This window comes from Podarcis cretensis, assembly GCF_951804945.1.
Source record: "Podarcis cretensis genome assembly, chromosome: 12".
NCBI classification, from domain to species: Eukaryota; Metazoa; Chordata; class Lepidosauria; order Squamata; family Lacertidae; genus Podarcis; species Podarcis cretensis.
Window position 1 is genome coordinate 32,412,742 of NC_137181.1, and position 20,478 is coordinate 32,433,219.

Genomic DNA, 20,478 nt, shown 5'->3' on the forward strand with positions numbered 1-20,478 from the left:
ACATCACTGCTGGAAAGGTTAAGCACAGCAACACCTCACCTGTGAAAATTTCTCCAGTATCTTCTCCTGCCTTTTATAGTTCTTGAATATATGGTTGGTTGGAGGGGGGGGGCAGAATTGGCACAGCACTCGTAAACATTTCTGACTTGGATAGATTCTGGATAAAGATGCATAATATTTTTGTTGGTTTTTTTAACATTGCGGAGTGATTCAGTTTTTTCAAAAGAGGATCAGGCATCAGGTGATGTGAAAAACCATTGCCTGAGACCGTGAAGAGCCACTGTGATCCAGAACAAGCATTACTGAACTACCTGCTCCTAAAACATCCCTTTAAAATCCCCACTCAGCTATGAAACTCACTGGGGAACCTTGGGCAGCAACCATCTCTCAGCCTAACCTACCTCACAGGCTTGTCGTCATGGGCATAAAATGGGGAGTGAGAGAATCATATATGCCACCTTGAGCTCCATGGATAAAAAGTGGGCTATAAATGCAAAATCATCATCATCAATTGTTAGTCTTTACACAAAAGCAGGCTCAAAAGAAAGAGGAAGTACTACTGCTTCAGCATAGCATGCAGGAGGCTGTTACAGATCTTAAAGCCTCAAGAACAGAATAGAGTAGCAACGCAGGGAACCTAGGCCAGTGCTACTATGGTCCTCTGCAGATGGCAGCAATGAGATCACAGCAGTACAGTATAACAGCAGTCATGCATAAATGCCACCTGCAACTCCCTAAAATGGCTCCAGCTCAGAGTGACAACATAGTCGACGGCCTGAGGTAACTGCAGCAACAGCCCCAGTGAAAACACCTGCCTAGAAGTGCCCTTAGAAATTATCAGCAGCATGCTGGACTAGGTTAAGTCCTTTGCTTGGACTTGTTGTTGTTGTTGTTTAGTCGTTTAGTCGTGTCCGACTCTTCGTGACCCCATGGACCAGAGAACGCCAGGCACTCCTGGCGTTCCCCAAGAGAAATGCCTGATTTCAATTAATTGATTGTGATTTTATGTAAATTGCGTTACTTTTATTGCTGTTAGCTGCTCTGAGCCTGGCTTCAGCTGGGGAGTGCGGGATATAAATGTATTTATTTATTATTTATGGTAGCTTTAGATTAGGGGTGGGAATCTCTGGCCTTCCAGATGACTCTGAGCTACAGCCCCCATCATCCCTGAGCACTGGCCATGCTGCCTAGGACTGACGGCCAAGAACAGGCTTCCTCAACCTCGGCCCTCCAGATGTTTTTGGCCTACAACTCCCATGATCCTTAGCTAACAGGACTGGTGGTCAGGGATGATGGGAATTGTAGTCTCAAAACATCTGGAGGGCTGAGGTTGAGGAAATCTGTCCAAGAACATCTCGAGGGTCACAGGGAGGGTTCCATCATTGCTTTAATCAGATGCTCCCTGCAACTACGGCTTAAAAATATATTCAAGACTTTTTCCTTTTCTTTTTTTTAAAGCCAGAAGCTACTTTTGCCATATCTACCATCATATTTTCACTTCTAACAACACCAATGCTGTATTTGCTAAGAAACATTCCCAAGAAAGCAAAAACCTTGAGATGAGATGGGAATTTTTTTTTCTAACTTCAAAGGGAACTATTCTGCAAGGCTGTTGATAAGACTATCTTTACATCATTTTTTTTTAAAAAAAAGGCCCTCAGCAGCATTTGCAAAGAAGAAAATACCTTTGCTTCTTCTACTCAATCTATTCCCCCACTTTCTTTTTAAATATCACCTAATTTGAGTCAAATTCACCAAAAAAAAAAAAAGAATTATAGTAACATTAAGTGATGCCCTGTATGTAAGAAACAAACGTAGCAGATTGAATGCCTGAAAACAAAGTTTTCACATCACTCAACATTATCTCAAATTATAATACTTTAAAAGAGGCAATTCAGCACTGGAGTGTTGATTAAGAAAGATATTTGAGTGGAACACACTAGTGCATGAGTGAATGAGCCCTCAGGCACTATTCCAGATTCTGTTCTTCCAAGCAAACTGGCGCACCCAAGAACTAACAAAGCCACCTGCCTGGTGATTGCATGAGCCACAAAGGAGCCTCAAGGAACTTTCAACCTGTTGCTGCAGCCAATTCTACATATGTACCAACTATCCCTGTTTTGCTCCCTACAACAATGTAGAAACTTACTATACGGCTCTGACCGAAGGAGATGCAAATATCTGGAGTTAAGGCACATATACAGAAAAGAAAATATATTCCCAAGCACGCCTGAACACACCCTATTCATGTTCTTCAAAGCAGTACCCAACATACCCTGTTGCAAAGAGATTTGTGGCACCTTAAAGACTAACGGATTTATTGTGGTATAAATTTTCATGGACTAAAGACTACATGTTAATGGATGAAGGGGACTCCAGTCCACTAAAGCTTGTGCCATAATAAATTTGTTGGCCTGTATGACAGTGCAAGACACATTAACGGACCTCTCCTTCCTTGCAATTTGCTCAAGCCTGTGTCACTTTGCACTACAGTGGTACCTCGAGTTACAAACGCCTCAGACAATAAACGCTTCAGGTTACAAACTCTGCTAACCTGGAAGAGTTACCTCAAGTTGAGAACTTTGCCCCAGGATGAGAAGGGAAATCGTGTGCTGGCAGTACAGTGGCAGCAAGAGGTCCCATTAGCGAAAACACACCTCTAGTTAAGAAAAGTTTCAGGTTAAGAACGGACCTCTGGAACAAATTAAGTTCATAAGGATTTGTATCCAGTTTGAATCTGCTACTGGCTTGGCATTGATTCCCCCCCCCCATCAGTTTTGAAATTTATGAGAATCATCTATGTATAAGCACATCACCCCCATTCTCTGACCCCCTCTGCCCCAAATAGTTCTTGTTTTCCGCTCTAGATAGATTTGCAGTTTCTCTGTGGTCTTCACAATTCTCGCAGAGCATAACCTTTGTTACTTCTGCAAAGTTCTCTGTTGCAAAAATCAAAACCGTATGCCTGCATTTATAGCACTATACATAGCAAATCTATATAACGCACCTCTAAGAGATTCCGAGTTCACCTCTTGAAATCACCCAACAGCTTTGCTTACTCCAATATTTTACGCAGCTCATGGATGTAACTTACATAGCTAAATCTGTGTTGGAAACTCTGCAACCTTTGCCGGATTAACTCCCCGGGAAGCTTCCTGACCTTTCCTTTGGAAAGGGAAAGCAAGGAAAAAACAAAACAAACAAATGCTCTTTTGATAGGGTTGTGTAAATTGTAGATGAGGTGGTTCCAGTTAACAAAGAACATTAAGAAAACACCTATGCCCCAATCCAGGCATCCCCAAACTCGGCCCTTCAGATGTTTCGGGACTACAGTTCCCATCATCCCTGACCACTGGTCCTGTTAGCTAGGGATGATGGGAGTTCTAGTCCCAAGACATCTGAAGGGCCGAGTTTGGGGGTGCCTGTCCCAATCCAAAAGTTGTGTGTGCTCAGGACAGCCAAAGTCATGCATATGAACTCTTTTCAAGCCATTTAAAATGCAACCCAAACAGGGGAAGTGAGAGCTGGGTTCAAGTTCCCTGCTTGCCCCAGATTCCTCACCAAACCAATGGCAGATTGAAAGACACAGTTCTAACAACTGGATCAGATATGAGAACTATGCATGCAGCATCCATTTCTACAAGTATTATTATTATTATTATTATTATTATTATTATTATTATTATTATTATATTAGGCTAAGCACAGGTCTGCTGATGCCTGCAGAGAGCCTCTAACTGGATTAGGGCATTTCTGTCCGAGGGGGAAGTGCTTACTCAAGAAACCCTGACAATATTTGACAGGGTTTCTCATTCACAGTTCATAGCCCTTCTCTACGAATCATTGATTTATTTTGTACAATAGTGGTGAAACAATCAGCAGAACTTTGCACTCCCAGAGAAAGAATTTGGGTAATACCTAGAAATGGCCCTTGACCTCAGTACAGACACCCAATTTAGTGGGGTGGGTCACAAGTCACACACCCCTGCTATTTTATTTTTAAAGATATCATAGGATTAATTTTCCAGCGCACAATTTCCTCCAAAGGAGCCCAAAGGGTAACAGATTCAAAATATATGAACTGAGTTCTCCACTATCGGTTTTTTTGCACATAGAACTGTAGAGTTGGCCGGGACCCTGAGGGTCATCTGGGCCTTTAAAGGGGCTCTTGTATTATGATATAGGAAGAAGTATTATAATATATGGAAGTGGCATTGAAAACATATGGGTCATTTAAAGCTCTATGATGCTACTTCAAGCAGCCATGGCTTCCCTGAAAGAATCTGGGGAACAGTAGTTTATTAAGGGCGCTGAAAGTATTTAGGAGACTCCTATTACCCTCACAGAGCTACTATTCCCTAGAAGGAGGGAACTGTTTTACTACTGTGGGAATTGCAGCTCTGTGAGAAGAACAGTTTCCAGGATTCCTGAGGGGAAGCCAGGACTGTTAAAGTGGCATCATACTGTTCCAAATGTATTGTGCAGACGGAAGTCCTTGGTTTGAAAACTTAAGTTTTCAACTTAAGTACTGTCTTTGAACTCCAACTATTTTGTCCAAACTCCATTTCAAGGCAACACAGCTGGTTTCGTATCATGCAGGGGGGGAAAGAGAGAGATACCATTTGACATGGGGCTCACAGGCTATTATTTCACAGTTTTACTCATATCACTAAACATAGCACAACATGTTTCTTTCACTTGTATCTGTTTAATGTCATTTTCTACAACACCTTAATGTTAAAATTAACAGGTACTTGATTTCAAAGGTTACATTCCCCCCCCCCATCAATAACTTACTTAAGCAAGCGAAAAATTTGTTATACAGTCTGCTGGAATACGGAAGGGTTGCCAAGGAAGTCAAATTTGAGAAAACAATTCCAAGCTGACTGGAATTGTCATATTTACCTCAAGGGGAACGATGGATTAGAATCCAGTCATACTTTAAAGCTGTTTAAATGTGTAGAGGGGAAGGATCTGTGTTATGGTCCACTCCTGAAGCTCTGTCGCTTTGTTTCAAGGAAAATGGGTCTTTTTCTCTCTCTCTTTTTAGAACGCCAGTTTTTGAGGTGGAAGACACACACAAGATCATGGCAAAATACCACATTACCATATTCTGAAAGGAACATTTGATGTTATTTTCAGTATCTATGATTTGCGAATGACAGGGCGGCGGGGAGTTCTTTCACAAAACCTCTTTATCACATAAAATGAGAGAGGAAAATCACCAGTGGTGACTCTTTGGCCACAGAATCAGTCATGGGGAAAAGAGGTTTACTCTTTAAATAAAGCTGTTGGTAGAACTGCCAGTGGTTCCAGAAGAGCAGCCTATTGCTGTCTACTCAGAAGCAAGCTCACTGTACTCCCAGGTTGAATGTGCAAAGCAGCTTGAGGGTCACATTCTATCATGGGCAGCCATCCAACGGCAGGTGTGGCCAAGTGTCGCCAGAGACAGACCACTCTCCAACCAGGCAAGCAAGAGGTTCAAGGACACATCCCAGTTAGGTAATATCACTGGAGACTTAGAGCAGGGTCAGTGAAGAGTTGTGGCCTAGGCAGAGGCCCGAGGGCCAAACAGAGAGGCATGAAGGGCCACATCCAGCCCCTCTACTTGAGGTTCCTCATCCCTGGGATATTGGTTTGCAGCTTAAGAAAACAACAACAACAGACCTACTAAAAACGGTTCTCAAGAACTTTGGGGGCAGGCATGAACTTTCAAGGGACCCCCTTTCACCTCAGTTATGTGCACGCATGTGAATCTCTTTCCAGCAATACAATGCAGGAAGTGCTGAACTGCCCACCCAACACCTGATATAAACTCTTGGATGGCTTATTAGCCTCAGCGCCACATTTTTCCCTTCTGATAAGCCCACTCCCAAGGTCAACTTCCATCTTAGCTGGGAGAAACAAGGCAACTTCGCATCTCATTTCGACAGAAGTGAACTGCATTTTGTAAGGATGGTAAAACTGTGGAAGGAAATTCAAAAGGCAAAATGCTGCACACTTTGGCAACCTATGTGCCAGGTGTATCTGTGGGAGTTGGGAGTCCAACAGTTTTGGTAGAGCAATTTGTGGCCTTCTGTGTCTCATTGGACTCCAACTCCCATCAGCCCTAGCTCATATAGCCATTGCTCATGGAGGATGGGTTCCGTAGTCCCACAACATCTGGAGGCCCAGAGCTTGCTCATCCCTATATTAGAAGAATGCACTCTTTGCAATAACCCACCAGCCCCTTCACAAAAGGAAAAATGATATCACCACCTTCAGCCAAACCATTCCCAGCCACCAAAACCACCCCGGCTGCAATTCGGCAATTTATTTCCGCACGTTTTTATGGTGATGCCATGGCCTGATAACCACACCTATCATGTGAGCACCGGCTAACCAAAACAAGAAAGGTAAGACATTTTCTTAAGTGAAGCAAAAGTGGTGAGTCATACAATACTTACAACTCTCAGCCTGGTAGTCTGGCACAAACTGCTCATCATTGTCAGGTACCTGAGCTGAAGATAGGGTGGGGGGAAACAGAAAGAAAGGAATTAACATCCACAAGCCAGCAAAACATCGAAGTGATCCTAACTCTTAGCACTAGCCAGCACCCAAATCGAGAAGATGATTTAGCATGAACACAACGTCGACGTATGTACGAGAAACAACCCAAAATGAACTCCGAGTGTGAGACTTCTGCATTTGTTGTTACCGCTGAACATTTACACCCATTTTAGAAAATGGCAGTATGTACATCGGTAAATCAGGCGCTGCTTTAGTTGCCAAGTACCCCCAACAGTAAAACTAGTGGTAGGCAGTAGTTGCCCATCTTAGATTTATGCTTGCATCTGACCAACATTGAGGAGGTAGAACTGCATCTCTGTAGTAATAAATCAAGCTGGTACCACTAGAGAAAGTAGCAAAGGGGGGGTCAAATATAATATATGCAGAAGACCATGGAAGCGTTTTAGGCTGTTGCCTTTGAACAACTGTAGCAGTTTATGGAAAAGAGAAAAGCTACAGTGGGAGCGGGAATAGAATAGTTGCTAATAAGAGATGAAAAAAGATGCATTTCCTAGTGAATTCTATGATCCATCTAAAACATTGTTAATTGTACCAAGAACTCCAAACTGATCATTCACACACACACACACACACACACACAAATTCAAGCACAAATGGGAACTTGGCTCAATGCTTCTAAAGACAGGAATATATTTTACACATTCACAATTTAGATTAGAGATTAAGAGCATCTCTGCAAAGAACCCTAAAATCAGATGCTAAGATTAGCAGGGATCCACTACGCATCTACTGGTGTGCTTAAAGGACACATGGTGCTAAATAAATGTATATTATATAGCAAAGTTTCATGTCTCCATATTCTAAGTGAGCCGCATATAACTCAAGGCTTCTCTTTATGCATAGATACTCAGAAATGAAGCCCATTGAGCTCAATCCAACTTACTTCCTAGCAAAATTAGATTTACAGCTCTGCCCCCTAATCCTATGAATCTTAATTCAGAAATAAGTATTTTTTTTATTTTCCATCTTCACCAAGAGGCTTATTGCCCAACCAGAAATTCATGCTGATCAATACAGGGTAGTTTGCTTTGTGATCAGAACCATCGTTGGGGTCACTTAATGAAATGCATATGGGTAAATTAATCAGCAATGAGCAGTACAAGTCGTGCCCTTATTGATATTAACATCAAGATTAGTTGGGAGCTTGCTTTTAAGATACCACCAGACACTGTCATTTTCACATCAAGCAACAAAAGTTGACACTGTTTCTCTCTCGCGCGCTTTCCAATATCTATACACATGGATAGGTCAGTTGGTTAGAGTGTGGTGCTGATAACACCAGCAAGGTTTCAGGTCCAATCCCACTGTGGGACAGCTGCCTATTCCTGCAGGGCAGGGTTTGGACTAGATGAACCTCAGGGTCCCTTCCAACCCTTCTATGACACACACACAAATTTTATATGCAGTATGTCATTATGCAAAAGAGTGAGCAGAACAAAAACTTACTACTGGACCCTTATAGCCCTAATAAATGAAGATAGTGTTACTTGCACTTTCAAACAGGCTTCCTATCTTAGCACACACAAGAGAGATGCATTTGTACCGCGCCTATTAAGGTTAACGTGAAATCATGTTGATGAGTTAAGAAGAAGAATGAATAGAGTACTACAAGATGAGTTCATACAGGCAACAATAAAAAAATGTTTATTAAGGCTGTGATCCAAATAGCTGCTTAGACTCAAGCATGTGGGTTGCGCCAGCCCAGTTTTTCTTTGAATAACTGGGCCCCACATCCTAAGATGAGCTCCTTTTGAATCGCCCCTGGGGTTCCAGTGACAGATTGCCAAACAGCACAATGACTTCTCTGAGAGCAAGCCTTGTGTAAGGATTCCTTTGGCTCTTGGAATTAAGTTTTTTTCCTTTGTCTCGATCTAGGCCTGGTTTTCGAGATCACACCTGTCCCAACACCACTTGATCATCTTTTTATTAACCGGACATCATTAGACTCAAGGCATATCTGAGGCAAAGCCATTATTATCTATACAACTTAATTTATATAACCAAGTTAGCATCTCCTGTTTACATGCTATGGAGAAAAGGTGTCAGAATAACCACCAAGCTTTTAAATGCTTCTGAGGAAGCCATGAGACCATAGAAAAAACAGCTGACAAACTGCAGTGTGGAATCCTTTCCATTGCTCTCCCTCATTCCCACATAAGACCAACTACTATGAAGATGCCACAAGGACTGGATTTTTAAAACAATTTGAATTTCATATGACAACTTAACCTTCCTTTTCATTTCACATCAAAAGAAACGACAATGGCTTAGAACAGAAGGTGTCCTACTTTTCTTTCTTTTTTAATGAAAGCATTTTAGTGTTACAGCAACCCTGTGAGGTAGGCTTTGGCTGATTTGGGAAAGATTTGAAGCCAGATTTCCCACATCAAAGCTAAACACATAGTGACTGTACTATGCTGGTTCTCAAGGCCAAGAGAAAAAGCACAAGTTGTTTTATTCAGAGCAACAGAATATGAATTGCATATTGTGGAGGGGAAACTGACATATAAATGAAAGTTCCCAAACTAACTTGACACCCTTCCGGTTAAAAACTATTAAAATGCATCAAATCATTTATTTAAAAGCTTATAAAAAGGATAAAACAAACTTTTTGAGCATCATCATGCATTTCAGAATCTGGTACAACGAAACAGAACCTATAGCTTCAGTCTCTCTGTACTGGAAGTAGGAAATATATTTAAGGCCCAGGGATGAAAAGGCTAACATTAGTTTTCAAACTCTTTTAAAAACAACCCCCCCCCCCAAATCTATGTAAATCAGCACACACCCTTCTGTTATAGAATCCAGACACATGTAGCAAAAACTACATATGATAGCTGCAGAATGTGGTCTTTACATCCATTTGTATAGAAATTATACTTTGCAACACACCAGTTGAGTATGTTTTCGTAGTGTTACAAACAAACCAGAACCAAGCTTCAGCTTCCCCTTTCAAAGGGATGAAAATCTGCAGCACAAATCCTCCATTAACATTCATTTTTATCACTGGCTTTACATCTGCCCTGACTTTTGATGTGTCAGCTTCACAATAAAGGGGCACCCACAGTTGCCTATCACAGAAAATATACAAGGGAGGGAGGGAAACAAGCACACAAGACTCTGGGGGGAAAGAAGAAGCTATTTTTATTTTAAGAAAGAACTTTACAAAACAATTTACAAAACTCTGTGGAAAGGTCTGAAATGTAGCAGCTTTACCTCTCTTGGGGAATAAATTAAATCGTGACTGAGCCCCTGCTCTGACATTCTTTGCTCTTCCCTGGGTTCAAACGCTTCCCCTTGGAGATGTTCTCAATCCCATATTGATGAATACAAGCAAATATTCACTCCTCTTCTTAACAACAGAAATGAAAATGTCAATGAAATGCAGAGAAGGAATCAGAATGAGTACTAAAAGCTCATGTCCCGCAACACCACAAAACCTCCCTTTAAAATGGGGACTGGTGACGTACATTAGTGATTTACAGCACAATCCTGCATATGTTGCCTCAGAAGTTAGACCCACTGGGTTCAATGGGACACTCCCAGGTAAGTGTGTATTAAGGCCCTTACTTATGCATACACACACACACACACACACACACACCTCAGCCTTGAAGGACTTACAAGTCAGACCAGCAAGCAGGCGGTTAACTTGGGCTAAAAACATGGATGCCTGAAAAGAAAAATATGACTTTGGAGTGCTGTAACTGCAGGCACATTTATATATCATTCATTTCCTCTTTTCTTGTCAATGCCGACGCTGCAATTCTGTGAGGCTGTCATAAAAGCTACAGTGGTTTTGAATACAGTGACAGTGTGTGCGGGGGGGGGGGGAGGGATGGCGGCTACAGAAGGGGGGGAGGAAGAGGGCATGTCAACATAAGTGTTTGCCGAACGCAGATAAGGAGGCAGAAAAAACGTTTAGATGCATGTAATGGTTACACCTTTTAAAAAAAACCACAAAAACAAAAAAACACAATGGAGACTATCTCCCCACTCTATTTAATAAAGCAAGACTGAGGGGGAAATAAACACCAGAAGCGTTTTGAGAAGCTCAAACATGTGGCAATATTGGGAACAGCTCTGTCAGGTTCGTTCTGCATTAAGGTAATAGACAAGTTGCCACCGACTTGAGAGACCAACATCTGTTCTTTGGTTAAGACTGATCGTTGCCAAATGCTTCTCCTCCCCACACAAATTCTCACCGTTTCCCACAGGTAGAAGCCAAGGCAACACCGCATTAATTAAGATCTTTCAGGGGAGCTTTCTTGGTTTGGATGGGGTCTCCCCCCAACTTCCCTAGAAATCGCTTGCTTAGTTAAAAATCACAAGCTCCTTTCAGCCCAATGTCCTACATAGGATGTTTTGCATTATGATGAGTCCGACCTGAGCTTAATGGGACGGGCACAGGTGTGCACAGGACCGTGCAGCTTGATCTCTTGGCATTTTAAAGCCCAGTAGTTGTCGCCCGACCTATGGAACACCCTCCCATCAGAGGTCAAGGAAATAAACAACTATCTGACTTTTAGAAGACATCTGAAGGCAGCCCTGTTTAGGGAAGTTTTTAATGTTTGGCGTCTTATTGTGTTTTGATTTGTTGGAAGCTGCCCAGAGTGGCTGGAGCTACCCACTCAGATGGGCGACACATAAATAACAAATTGTTGTTGCTATTATTATTATTATTACAAGTACTGAAATGAACCTCAGACCCCCTTTTTAATAAGGAGAAAAAGAAATCTGAACATCGTTAGCTGGAGCGGGGTGAGGAGAGGAGAGACAGCAGCATTTTAGCACACGAAGCAAGCCAGAAGCAGGCTGGAAAATAAAAGCCAAAAGCCGAGGATCACTTTACTTTCTTCTCTTGGAAAGTATACAGAAAAAAAAAAAAGTAAGTAAGAGCACTGAAGGGAAGGAGGGGGAGAAGAGGATGGAAAACTAGGCACCAACCCATACAAAAAGAAGAAGCTGCTATTTAATTAAAACCAGCTCTACCCACTGTAACAATGACCTGGAGCCAAACAAGGCAGAAGACGTAGGAGTCATTCTTTCTGCCAGTGAATGAGGCAGCTGATCTCCTAAGCAATTCTTCAAGACAAGCAGTCAAAACTGGAGCGCTGCCTCCATTCACAAAAAACAGAATCCAGCAAGAAACATCTGGCTTCAACCACAATCTTTTCTTGTCACACCCCGGTAGGGGGAAAAAAGAAGAAGTAAAAGAGAGAGAGAAAACAGAGTAAACTTGAACTTTTTACATAAACACATCCATTTCCCTGCTTCGTCTCACATACGGCACAGGCTCTACAAGGACAGGCAAACTCAATATAAATGGGAAGTCAAGGAAAAAACTAAAAAGGTGCTGTCTGAAGGAAGAGGGTTATAGGACATACATAGGAGGAGAGGGGTTGGAAAAGAGAGGAGCAGATAAAGTGGATTAGAGGGGTGGATTAGAGGAGAGACTCCTATTTCTATCCCCTTGCTTGTCTAAAGAACTTTCTTCAGAGTATGGTAGCACTTCCTCTCATGATATCAGTAATTTCGGGTTATGAAGGGATTAGGTATTTCCTTAAAGAAGTCTCCCACCCGCCCTGAAAAGACACCTTGGGAGAGGATATAGAACGCAAACCAGGAAAAAATATTAGTTTGATTATTTTGGAAGCAAGTTATTGAGTGGCTAAAATTTAGCAAATCAGTTGGACCTTGCTCTCTTCTATGCGACCAGTGAATATTCAAAAATGAACTCTACAAGAGAGTATGAGACAACCTGAAGAAAGGCCAGGACATTTCTGTATCTTCTGGATGTACTAAAATTGTGAACAGTGCTGAAGGTTTTGTGCAAACAACTTTTAAGAACCCACACCTTCGCATGAAATACAAACAGTGTATAAAATTTGAGGCGCTTTTAAAAGTGCGGCTCAGACTTAACACAAAGTTATAAGCATTTTTAAAACAGCCCCCGAAGGTTGTGAAGCTGGCGAACTGCAAGCTAGAAATCCTCAATGGCACAAAATAGTTCACTGATCCTCATAAAGCTCAGAATTGCCAATTTGGAACATCATTTGTGGCACTTAAAAGCTTTACCCCCCCCCCCGACTTCAGGAAGCTGCTGTTTCCGAAGTCCACCTCTGTCCCCAAACAATCATGTGTGCTAGATTTCAATATCATTTTTCAAATACTTCTAGACTTTTACTGTACTGGGTTCGTTCCAAAATCCCATTGACTGATTTCTCGACATTATTTCCTTCATGGGATTATGTGGTCTTAAAAAGAAAGAGAAGACATTTTTTTATTAAGCACTGGACCAACAACTGCAGAGCAAGATCCTTAGACTTAAGGCTGCAATCCTATATCCAATTAACATGGAGCAAGTCCCACTGAAGTCAGTGAGACTCTCCTTTGAGTAAACAAGTATAGGATTGCAGTTACAAAGTTATTTCAACTCTCTTGACTGGGACAGGCGGGGTGAAGATGGAAGTTGGTCTGATTTACACCACCTGGAAAAAAACCACGATGTTGCATATTTTGCATTGCTATTGAAATGAGAATTTGAGTGTTATGGGAGGGGGCACCGACTTCTACTGGGAACTTTTAGGTTCATTTTAAAAAGAGAGAGGCAAGAGTCAAAGCTGACAAGGGTGCTCATAATATACAGGTGATGACAGTAGAAAGTGACCTGATGCATAGCCTTTCTTAAAAAGTTTACTCACCAAAGCTGACCAATATTCAGTAGGACCAATATATTTTAAAGAAATCAGACCTTATTACCTGGGCGCCACCTTGCAGAGAGAAGCAATTCCTTCACCTACCCTTGTGATTAACGGATTAGCCTACATAAAAATTCCAGATGACACTTTGCCAAATCAATACTAATGTTAACAGAAAGAGGAGCTTAATAGTCCCTCCTACAATATTTACATTATGGTTATTCCATTCATCTTTTTTTTAATGTTTTCAAGAAGGATTTAAAAGCATACTTCCCTTTTAGCTCATTTTTCTTTCAACCACAAAAGTGTTTCCAACATAACACAGCAGGCTTTCAGCACCAGTTACTTCCCCCCTTTTTCTTTTTCTTCTTCTTTGTTGTTGTTGTTACAGAACAAACAGCTGGAGCTTCCCATAATGAAAAAAATACATTACACTCATATTTGAGCTGATTATTTCTAGTCAATAGCTAACTTCGATTTGTCAAGGCAAACTTATGCAATAGCGACAGATACAGTACAGGGCTTCTACAGTATGCTGGGTCAAGAATGGGGCCGCCATGACTTCACCCTGGGCAGCGACGGTATGGAGAGTGTAGGGGAAGAAATCACACACAGGGGTACTGAAATCCTTTTATCACCTGACAGCAAGTTCCCCCGTTTTAAGGGAACTTTTACACGCGTGCATAAAAAGAGCCCAAGTAGTATTTCACTATGAGACGATATTAATGTTTGACTAAATGAGGAAATTATTAACAGCCTTTCCTTATTATTTCTTAGTACCCTGATATCGATTGCTGATTCCAATGACTCAGCACCACTACAAAAAAGGAACAGGAGTTTTGTTTCGTCCCCCCCAATGAGGGGGCCAGTGATTTAATTCTGTTCCTCCCATGTGAAGCAGGAACAAATTCTGTCAAACACTCTGCAGCGTCCTTGCACTACAGGATGCCACAAATTTTTGAATGTGACATTCTGGGTTTGGCACAGTGTACACATCACACAACAGCGACAAAATAAGATGGCCTGCTTCCATTCACCACTTTGAATTATATTCTTCCTCCAATACATATGTAAATCCCATTGTTAGCAATGGCACTTTTTTGTGCCTACACTGAAAAGAGAATAGACTGTTTATGATTACTCATTTTAAGCAACATTCTCTGCAGAAGAATAGGGATGCTGATAAATATGCAGCTGAAGCGTCTCAACTATTAAGGGCAATTCTTTCTCATCCCCACCCCCTCAATCCTTCATATCCACAGAGTTAAGTATGTTGCAGTGCAAGAGAGAGGAGGGTTTTTTTTCCCCCCTGACCTGGTTACTACCCAGTGGGAGTTCCGAACTCATAGGAGAATCTTGTCAACTGCTGTTGCTCCAAGTTTTTTAAAAGAAAAAAGTGGGGGGGGGGGGGAAGCCACAGAGCTTCATGAAAATAATTATGTGAACATGAAGCAAGGTGGCCAATTTGGCAGGGCTGCAACTTTATAAAGAACCAGGAGGACATCAATTGACAAAATCGAGAGAAAGGTAAAAAAGAGATTAGTTTAAAGAGCCGTTTAGAGATTAAAAAGTCATCGCTGGTCAAATTGCAGTTGGCACTGCATCCCCGATGGATTGAACCTTTGCACCACATCCCATCCTTAAACCCCCTTCAACATGCAAAAAGCAATTTAAGAAATTGTGATGGTGTAGTTTGTTTGTTTTGGGTTTTTTTTAAAAAAGGAAGTCCTCTTCTTCCAACGCACAAACACGCAAACTTTAAACTGCAGTTATTTCTAAGTAATGTGGAAGTAACTAGATTAGTGCCACCTTTAAAAGTTTATTTAGTGGTTGAATCAGTTCACAATATATACATATTTCTGTGCAGTCCTTCTTTTCAAGTAGCATATTTCAGTAATACTATCTTATTTTACTTAGCTTCACTAAAAGTGCAAGCCTACACATGTCTACTCAAGAAATAAGTGTCACCGAGTTTCCTGGCTTACTCCCAGGAAAGCGGATATGGGATACATGTCTACCAAGAAGGTAGTCTCATTGTCTTCCATTGGGCTGGATCCAAGTGCACAGGATTGCAGTTTAAATTCTCAATTCACCAGCATGGATGTGTACACATACAAATTGATGACTGGTTTCAAATCCTTTCTTCCTGAACATAACAGGCAACAGAAACTTTCTTATGGAAGGTATGAAAATACTCGATCACTTTTCAAAAACAGTGATTCAACAGCAAGAATACTGACTCCAATAATAATTTCTCGCATGACTGCCAATACCTAGGTACTATCAACTTAGCCCAAATCCAACATAGATTCAAACAAGCTGTAATTAAAATTAAAAAAAAAACTTGCATCACTCTGTTGGGAATTAAGAGCCTCATTCCAGCTTTTGCAGTTTTGATAATGTTCTGGTTTATTAAACTGAGTAAGAAGTTGTTCAGAGATGTTTAGTAAAGTTACCTTAACATAATGAGTCACTGTTGCATTTTAAGGGGGATTTCAGACAGCAGGTCCTATTTCAAGTGCTCTTCCAATTTAAAGTTTAACCATCTCTTATGTATACAAGGCACCTGGTTTCTCCATAACTAATGCTGGATATAAAAAACATGACTAAGAATAAAAGATTAGAAAAAAGGACAGAAAAGCTTGCGCTATATATGTGCTAACAACTTGGCAAAACTATATGGAGAAATATCAAAAAGCTAGTCAGTCTATATACCATTACAGCATTTCCTCCTTTCTATGTTAAGCAATCACATTCAACCCTCCCTTCTGGTTCTCCCCTCCGAAAGAAACAGAATGTCCATTCAAACAAACAATAATGCACATTCAGCAAGAGATTTAAAAAATATAAAAATAAAACCCTGAATTCTCAATGTGTACAAGCAAGTCAGAATATATGTACAGTACTAGTTACATCCGAATGAGATGGGATGTTTCTAGTTAAAGGTAATATATATTAAAAAGAATGCAAGATAATCTATATTGAGTCATCTTCATGGTGCAAATAAACAGGATTTAAAATAGCCGAATGCGTCACAGAAAACAGCATCAAAATATAACTCAGCTAGAAACAACTTCCCTTGCCTTTGCAAAACTTCTAACATCGCATTCTGTTCAAGTCAAAAATTCACAGCTATTCAACTTCAGTATTACAACTTATTTTCTTTAAAACTGTCAGCAGTGCTGCGGCAAAGGCATCAGATTTCAAATGATCACAAATAAAAGAAACAAGGGGGGGGGAGGAAAGACAGTTTCTCTTTTTAAAAGAAAAAAAAAGGATTGCAAAATAACAAAAAACATATAAACCGCATTGCCCCTTCAGCATTTCGATACACACCTAATGTTCTGTGTTGTGAGCAAGGTGGGAAGAAGACACTTGCACCTAAATCTTGAAGCATGCCGTCCTGATGAACCCAGAGAAACTATATTCTGCCATCAGAAAAGTACTTCCACCAGATGACCAAACAATTGTATGCACTGCTCTAAAGGAAAGAGCAAGCCCAGATCTGGCTGTATGCAGTCTCTTGAGGTACAATAATATAAACCTGATCAATTGCAATTAAAATCTGAACAGAGGCTTGGAACTTGAAGTCTTGGAGCATTAGTTCTTGCCAAAAGCAGATGTGATTGTGAGCTGGAAGCAATTTCTCCTGGTAATTTGTGATGACATTGGGTAGAGCAGCCCCAGAGTCCCTAAAGACAAACTCATCAGAGGCTCTAATGTATGCATGACACATGAGGTGGCTTTTTTAGAGCTCAATTAATTGGGCTGAACATTAAGACAGCAAGTTCAGGACTTTTTCCTCCCCCCCCTCCCGCTCCACCAACCCACCCTCCCCTTTTTTCATCCAGAGTTGTTTTTTCCCTTTTTCATTTTTTTGCAAAAGGACTTTCTCCCCTTACCTTCTGCAAGCCATGTCTCCTGTAATTGGCTCAGATCTTGAAACAGTTCTAGGAAAAGAGGAAGAGATGGATAAAGGACCTTTCAATTTATACATAAAGTGCTTGCATGTACTTCACTCCCCAGCCCCAACCCCTGTTAAAGACAAATACTTCTTAATTCTATTTTATGTCATTTTGGCTAGATTCAAACTGGAAATACCCCCATCGTGCTGCATTATTATGATTTCGATTAGACAAAAAACATATGTAACAGAGCGCTTTTATTTCGCTATCAACCCAGGCAATAATAATCAGTACCCTTTTCAGCTAACTTGCACACATGGCACAGCATGTCTGCTTCCCCGGCACACTTATTTCTGAGTGAGTCCTGCTGAAGTCAGTGGGGCTTATTTCTGAGTAGAGGCACATAGGATTGCACTGTTAGTCACTCAAAAGACAAATGCCCAGCATGACTGTTTGCATGTTTGTACAGAAGTAAGTCCCACTGATTTCACTGGGACTTACTCCTAGGTAACCAAGCACAGTATCCTAGCCTCGTTTTCATTTAAAATACTCTTGTTTCTCCTTAAAACAATTGAAGACCTGTTCCATAAAGCTTTGCACGAACAGCTGCGGTGATTTGCACCCAGGTTGGATATGTAGCACTGTTTTTCCCCCTTTTTATGTCAGAGTATTATACTACACACTCGAATCCAAACCCGAGCAGAATTTGAACCCAATATTTGCATTTTCCAGGCTTAAGTCATTCTGGTTTACATTTAGTTACTTGCAGGACTGCCACAGTCCTCAGTTTGGAAAACTGATTCAGAATGATCAAAAGGTTCTTATTTGAGAGAGAGAGAGAGTTTTAACAGAATATTTGCAAATACTTAACCATTGCCCAGTTCCTACAGATCAGTCTTTGCAGGTGGATGTTGAATGCTTGTGAAGTTTGTTGGCTAAAACGAAGCTTGGGGGAGAAAGTTGCAAGTGTCCAGACGGTGTGGACATTGTGAAGGTTTTTAAATGAAATTCTTAGGGCACCCAATTTCACAAAAGGCTGCAGCGCCTCGCTTGCAGTGTGAGAAAAAGTTGTGTGGGTCTCCATATACCCACCTCGCCCAAGGGATTGTCATCACACAGAACAATCTGTACAAGAAATGCCACTGCAGAACAGCTGATCACTGCATGCGCAGGAATCTCCTTCCTGGCTGAAACAACCTGAAATAGGATTGCAGTGACACTGCTATGAACTTCTAAGAAGTTAGTTTTGGGGGACTTGCTGGTATGAGCTGTTTTTTGAGGTTAAGGTATAAGCTACCCATTTCCCTCTTTGTGTTTCATGGTATTGTCAATGCTACTGGCCAAATTAAGAGAGCAGGATGCTAAGAGTAGCTCATGCCACAGAGGGTGGGGTATAAATAAAATGTATTATTATTATTTATTATTTTAATAGTGCCACAGATCCTTTTGCCCTGTTATCACCGATGTGGACAACACCCTGGTTGGGCAGGTGGTCTAAGTCACGAGCTCGATATCTCTCCGAAGAGCAATAGGGTCAAACTTTCTTGCGATGGGGAGCCAGAGAGGCCTCCAAGCAAAGGAGCCGCACACACGCTTCTAGGGTCCATCATGTCACTCCTCGCCTAATTCTCACCTCAGGTGAATGACATTATTTATGTCCCTTCTGTGCAGCAATACCTAACACAGAGAAAGGTGACTCATGGAGAGATACAGCAGCTTAGCGGTGAATTGCTTTTGTCATCTTGTGTCACATCATTAAATGTGGTTTTCTTGTCTCATTTCTATAAATAGAGGTAGACAAGAATCCCAGCTTGGGGAGGTGGGGGAGAATAAAAACAACAAAATATTTAGGAAAAAACACCATAGGGCAACATGTCGTCAAGAGTGGCATGGCGGGGTGGGGGGGGGGAGCCAATACAATTTATTCACCCTCCCTCCCCCAGTACAAATCCTCACCTTCTGAGTCATGAGCCAGATCTCTGTTAATGAATTTTCTTTTCCTGACATTTGTTGGTCGCTCATTACAGTTTCTCCCACAGGGATTCTACAAATAGAAAAGATTGGTTACTTTGAAAGAATAAAGAAAAGAAAAAGGGGGGGGAGAGAGAGAGAAGGAGAGGCAACACAACAACTCACACTGGCAGTATATTTAAAAAAATATTAAGAGCTGAAAGAGATAGGTGGTAAAACTGTTTAAAAATGGCTCAAAAGCTAAATTGCAAACTAGAATTTTGTATCGGATCACCATCGTTCTTCTTCTTCAGGGGAATATTTTATGTCTCAACCCACCTACTCAAAACACACATCTGTACAGAGAAACACTGCATTAAGTATATGACATATTTTTAGAAATTTACAACACTAACACCTACATAAAAGTATTATTATTTTTTAATGTCAACCATTCACTAAAGCTGGTTGGGAGACGAGGGAGCTGATAACAAGAGGCTGCTTTGTTTTCAAGGCTTATTTGTCATCAAAGTCCCTTTTTTAAAAAAAAATGGACAGGTTTTTTTTAAAATGTAAGTTTGTTCCATCTGGCAGAAACTTTGAAAGCAGGATCAGACCTTGCTGCTTTTATCTTCTTCCACTAATACTGGGGGGCAGGCGGGGGGTACTGGTTTTGTTTTTATCCAGTCTGAGGTGGTCTTTCGAAGAAAAAAAACAGAATATATCGAAATAAAAGTCTACCTCACAGAAACGGCACAGGAATCCTCCTCTCACTGCATATATATATATATATATATCCTCTGAAAAGCTTTTCCTTCCCCCCCCTCCCCTTTATTTCCCCCTGACCCCCAAGAAATCCAAGTTTAAACAACTTTGGAACTGATCACTCACATTGGTGACCATGTAAGGCACTTGCTGGTCATAAAATCCATCCATTCTGCAGACTTTTGCCGAGTATTTTTTGTTGCTGTTGTTATTGTGATTATTTTCTGGACATTGGACTTAAAAGAGGCTTTCTCCAGATGTAGTCTTCCAGCAGCCTAAAAACAAGAACACAAAATGGCTTTTAGATTTATTTTTTTCAAAAAAACAACACACGCACACACTCATGAATGAACCGCTTGAATTTGCATAGCTAATGATCCTCCCAGAGTCCCATTCATAAAAAACACACACACATCCCTCCCTCCCTCCCTCTCTCGCTCTCTGCGCTGCCTTCTGCTGGGTTACAAGCAAGAGCCGGAAAAAGGCAGCCAGAAAGAAGGAAAGGACTTTTTAATACAAGAAATCAAATGGAGAAGGAAAGCTGTTCATTGGCATGCCCGTTTCGTCCCTTGGAGCGCGCTGGGGGG

General features: G+C 41.2%; 1 protein-coding gene across 6 annotated transcripts in view; it reads right to left on the reverse strand.

Annotated features, from left to right (window-relative positions):
• Positions 1-20,478, reverse strand: part of ETV1 (ETS variant transcription factor 1) — a 98,311-nt gene that overhangs the window by 77,467 nt on the left and 366 nt on the right. The window contains exons 2-5 of one of the 6 annotated variants that reach the window (XM_079947923.1): positions 20,018-20,166; positions 19,133-19,220; positions 17,174-17,221; positions 6,447-6,500 (exon numbers count right to left, since the gene is read on the reverse strand). In XM_079947923.1, coding sequence (XP_079804049.1) covers positions 6,447-6,500; positions 17,174-17,221; positions 19,133-19,220; positions 20,018-20,062 — 235 coding nt within the window. In that variant the 5' untranslated portion in view covers positions 20,063-20,166. Of the gene's footprint in view, positions 1-6,446; positions 6,501-16,607; positions 17,016-17,173; positions 17,222-17,470; positions 17,575-19,132; positions 19,221-20,017; positions 20,167-20,478 lie in introns of those variants that run through there. The other 5 variants (XM_079947924.1, XM_079947925.1, XM_079947927.1 and 2 more) reach the window with 5 other exon arrangements.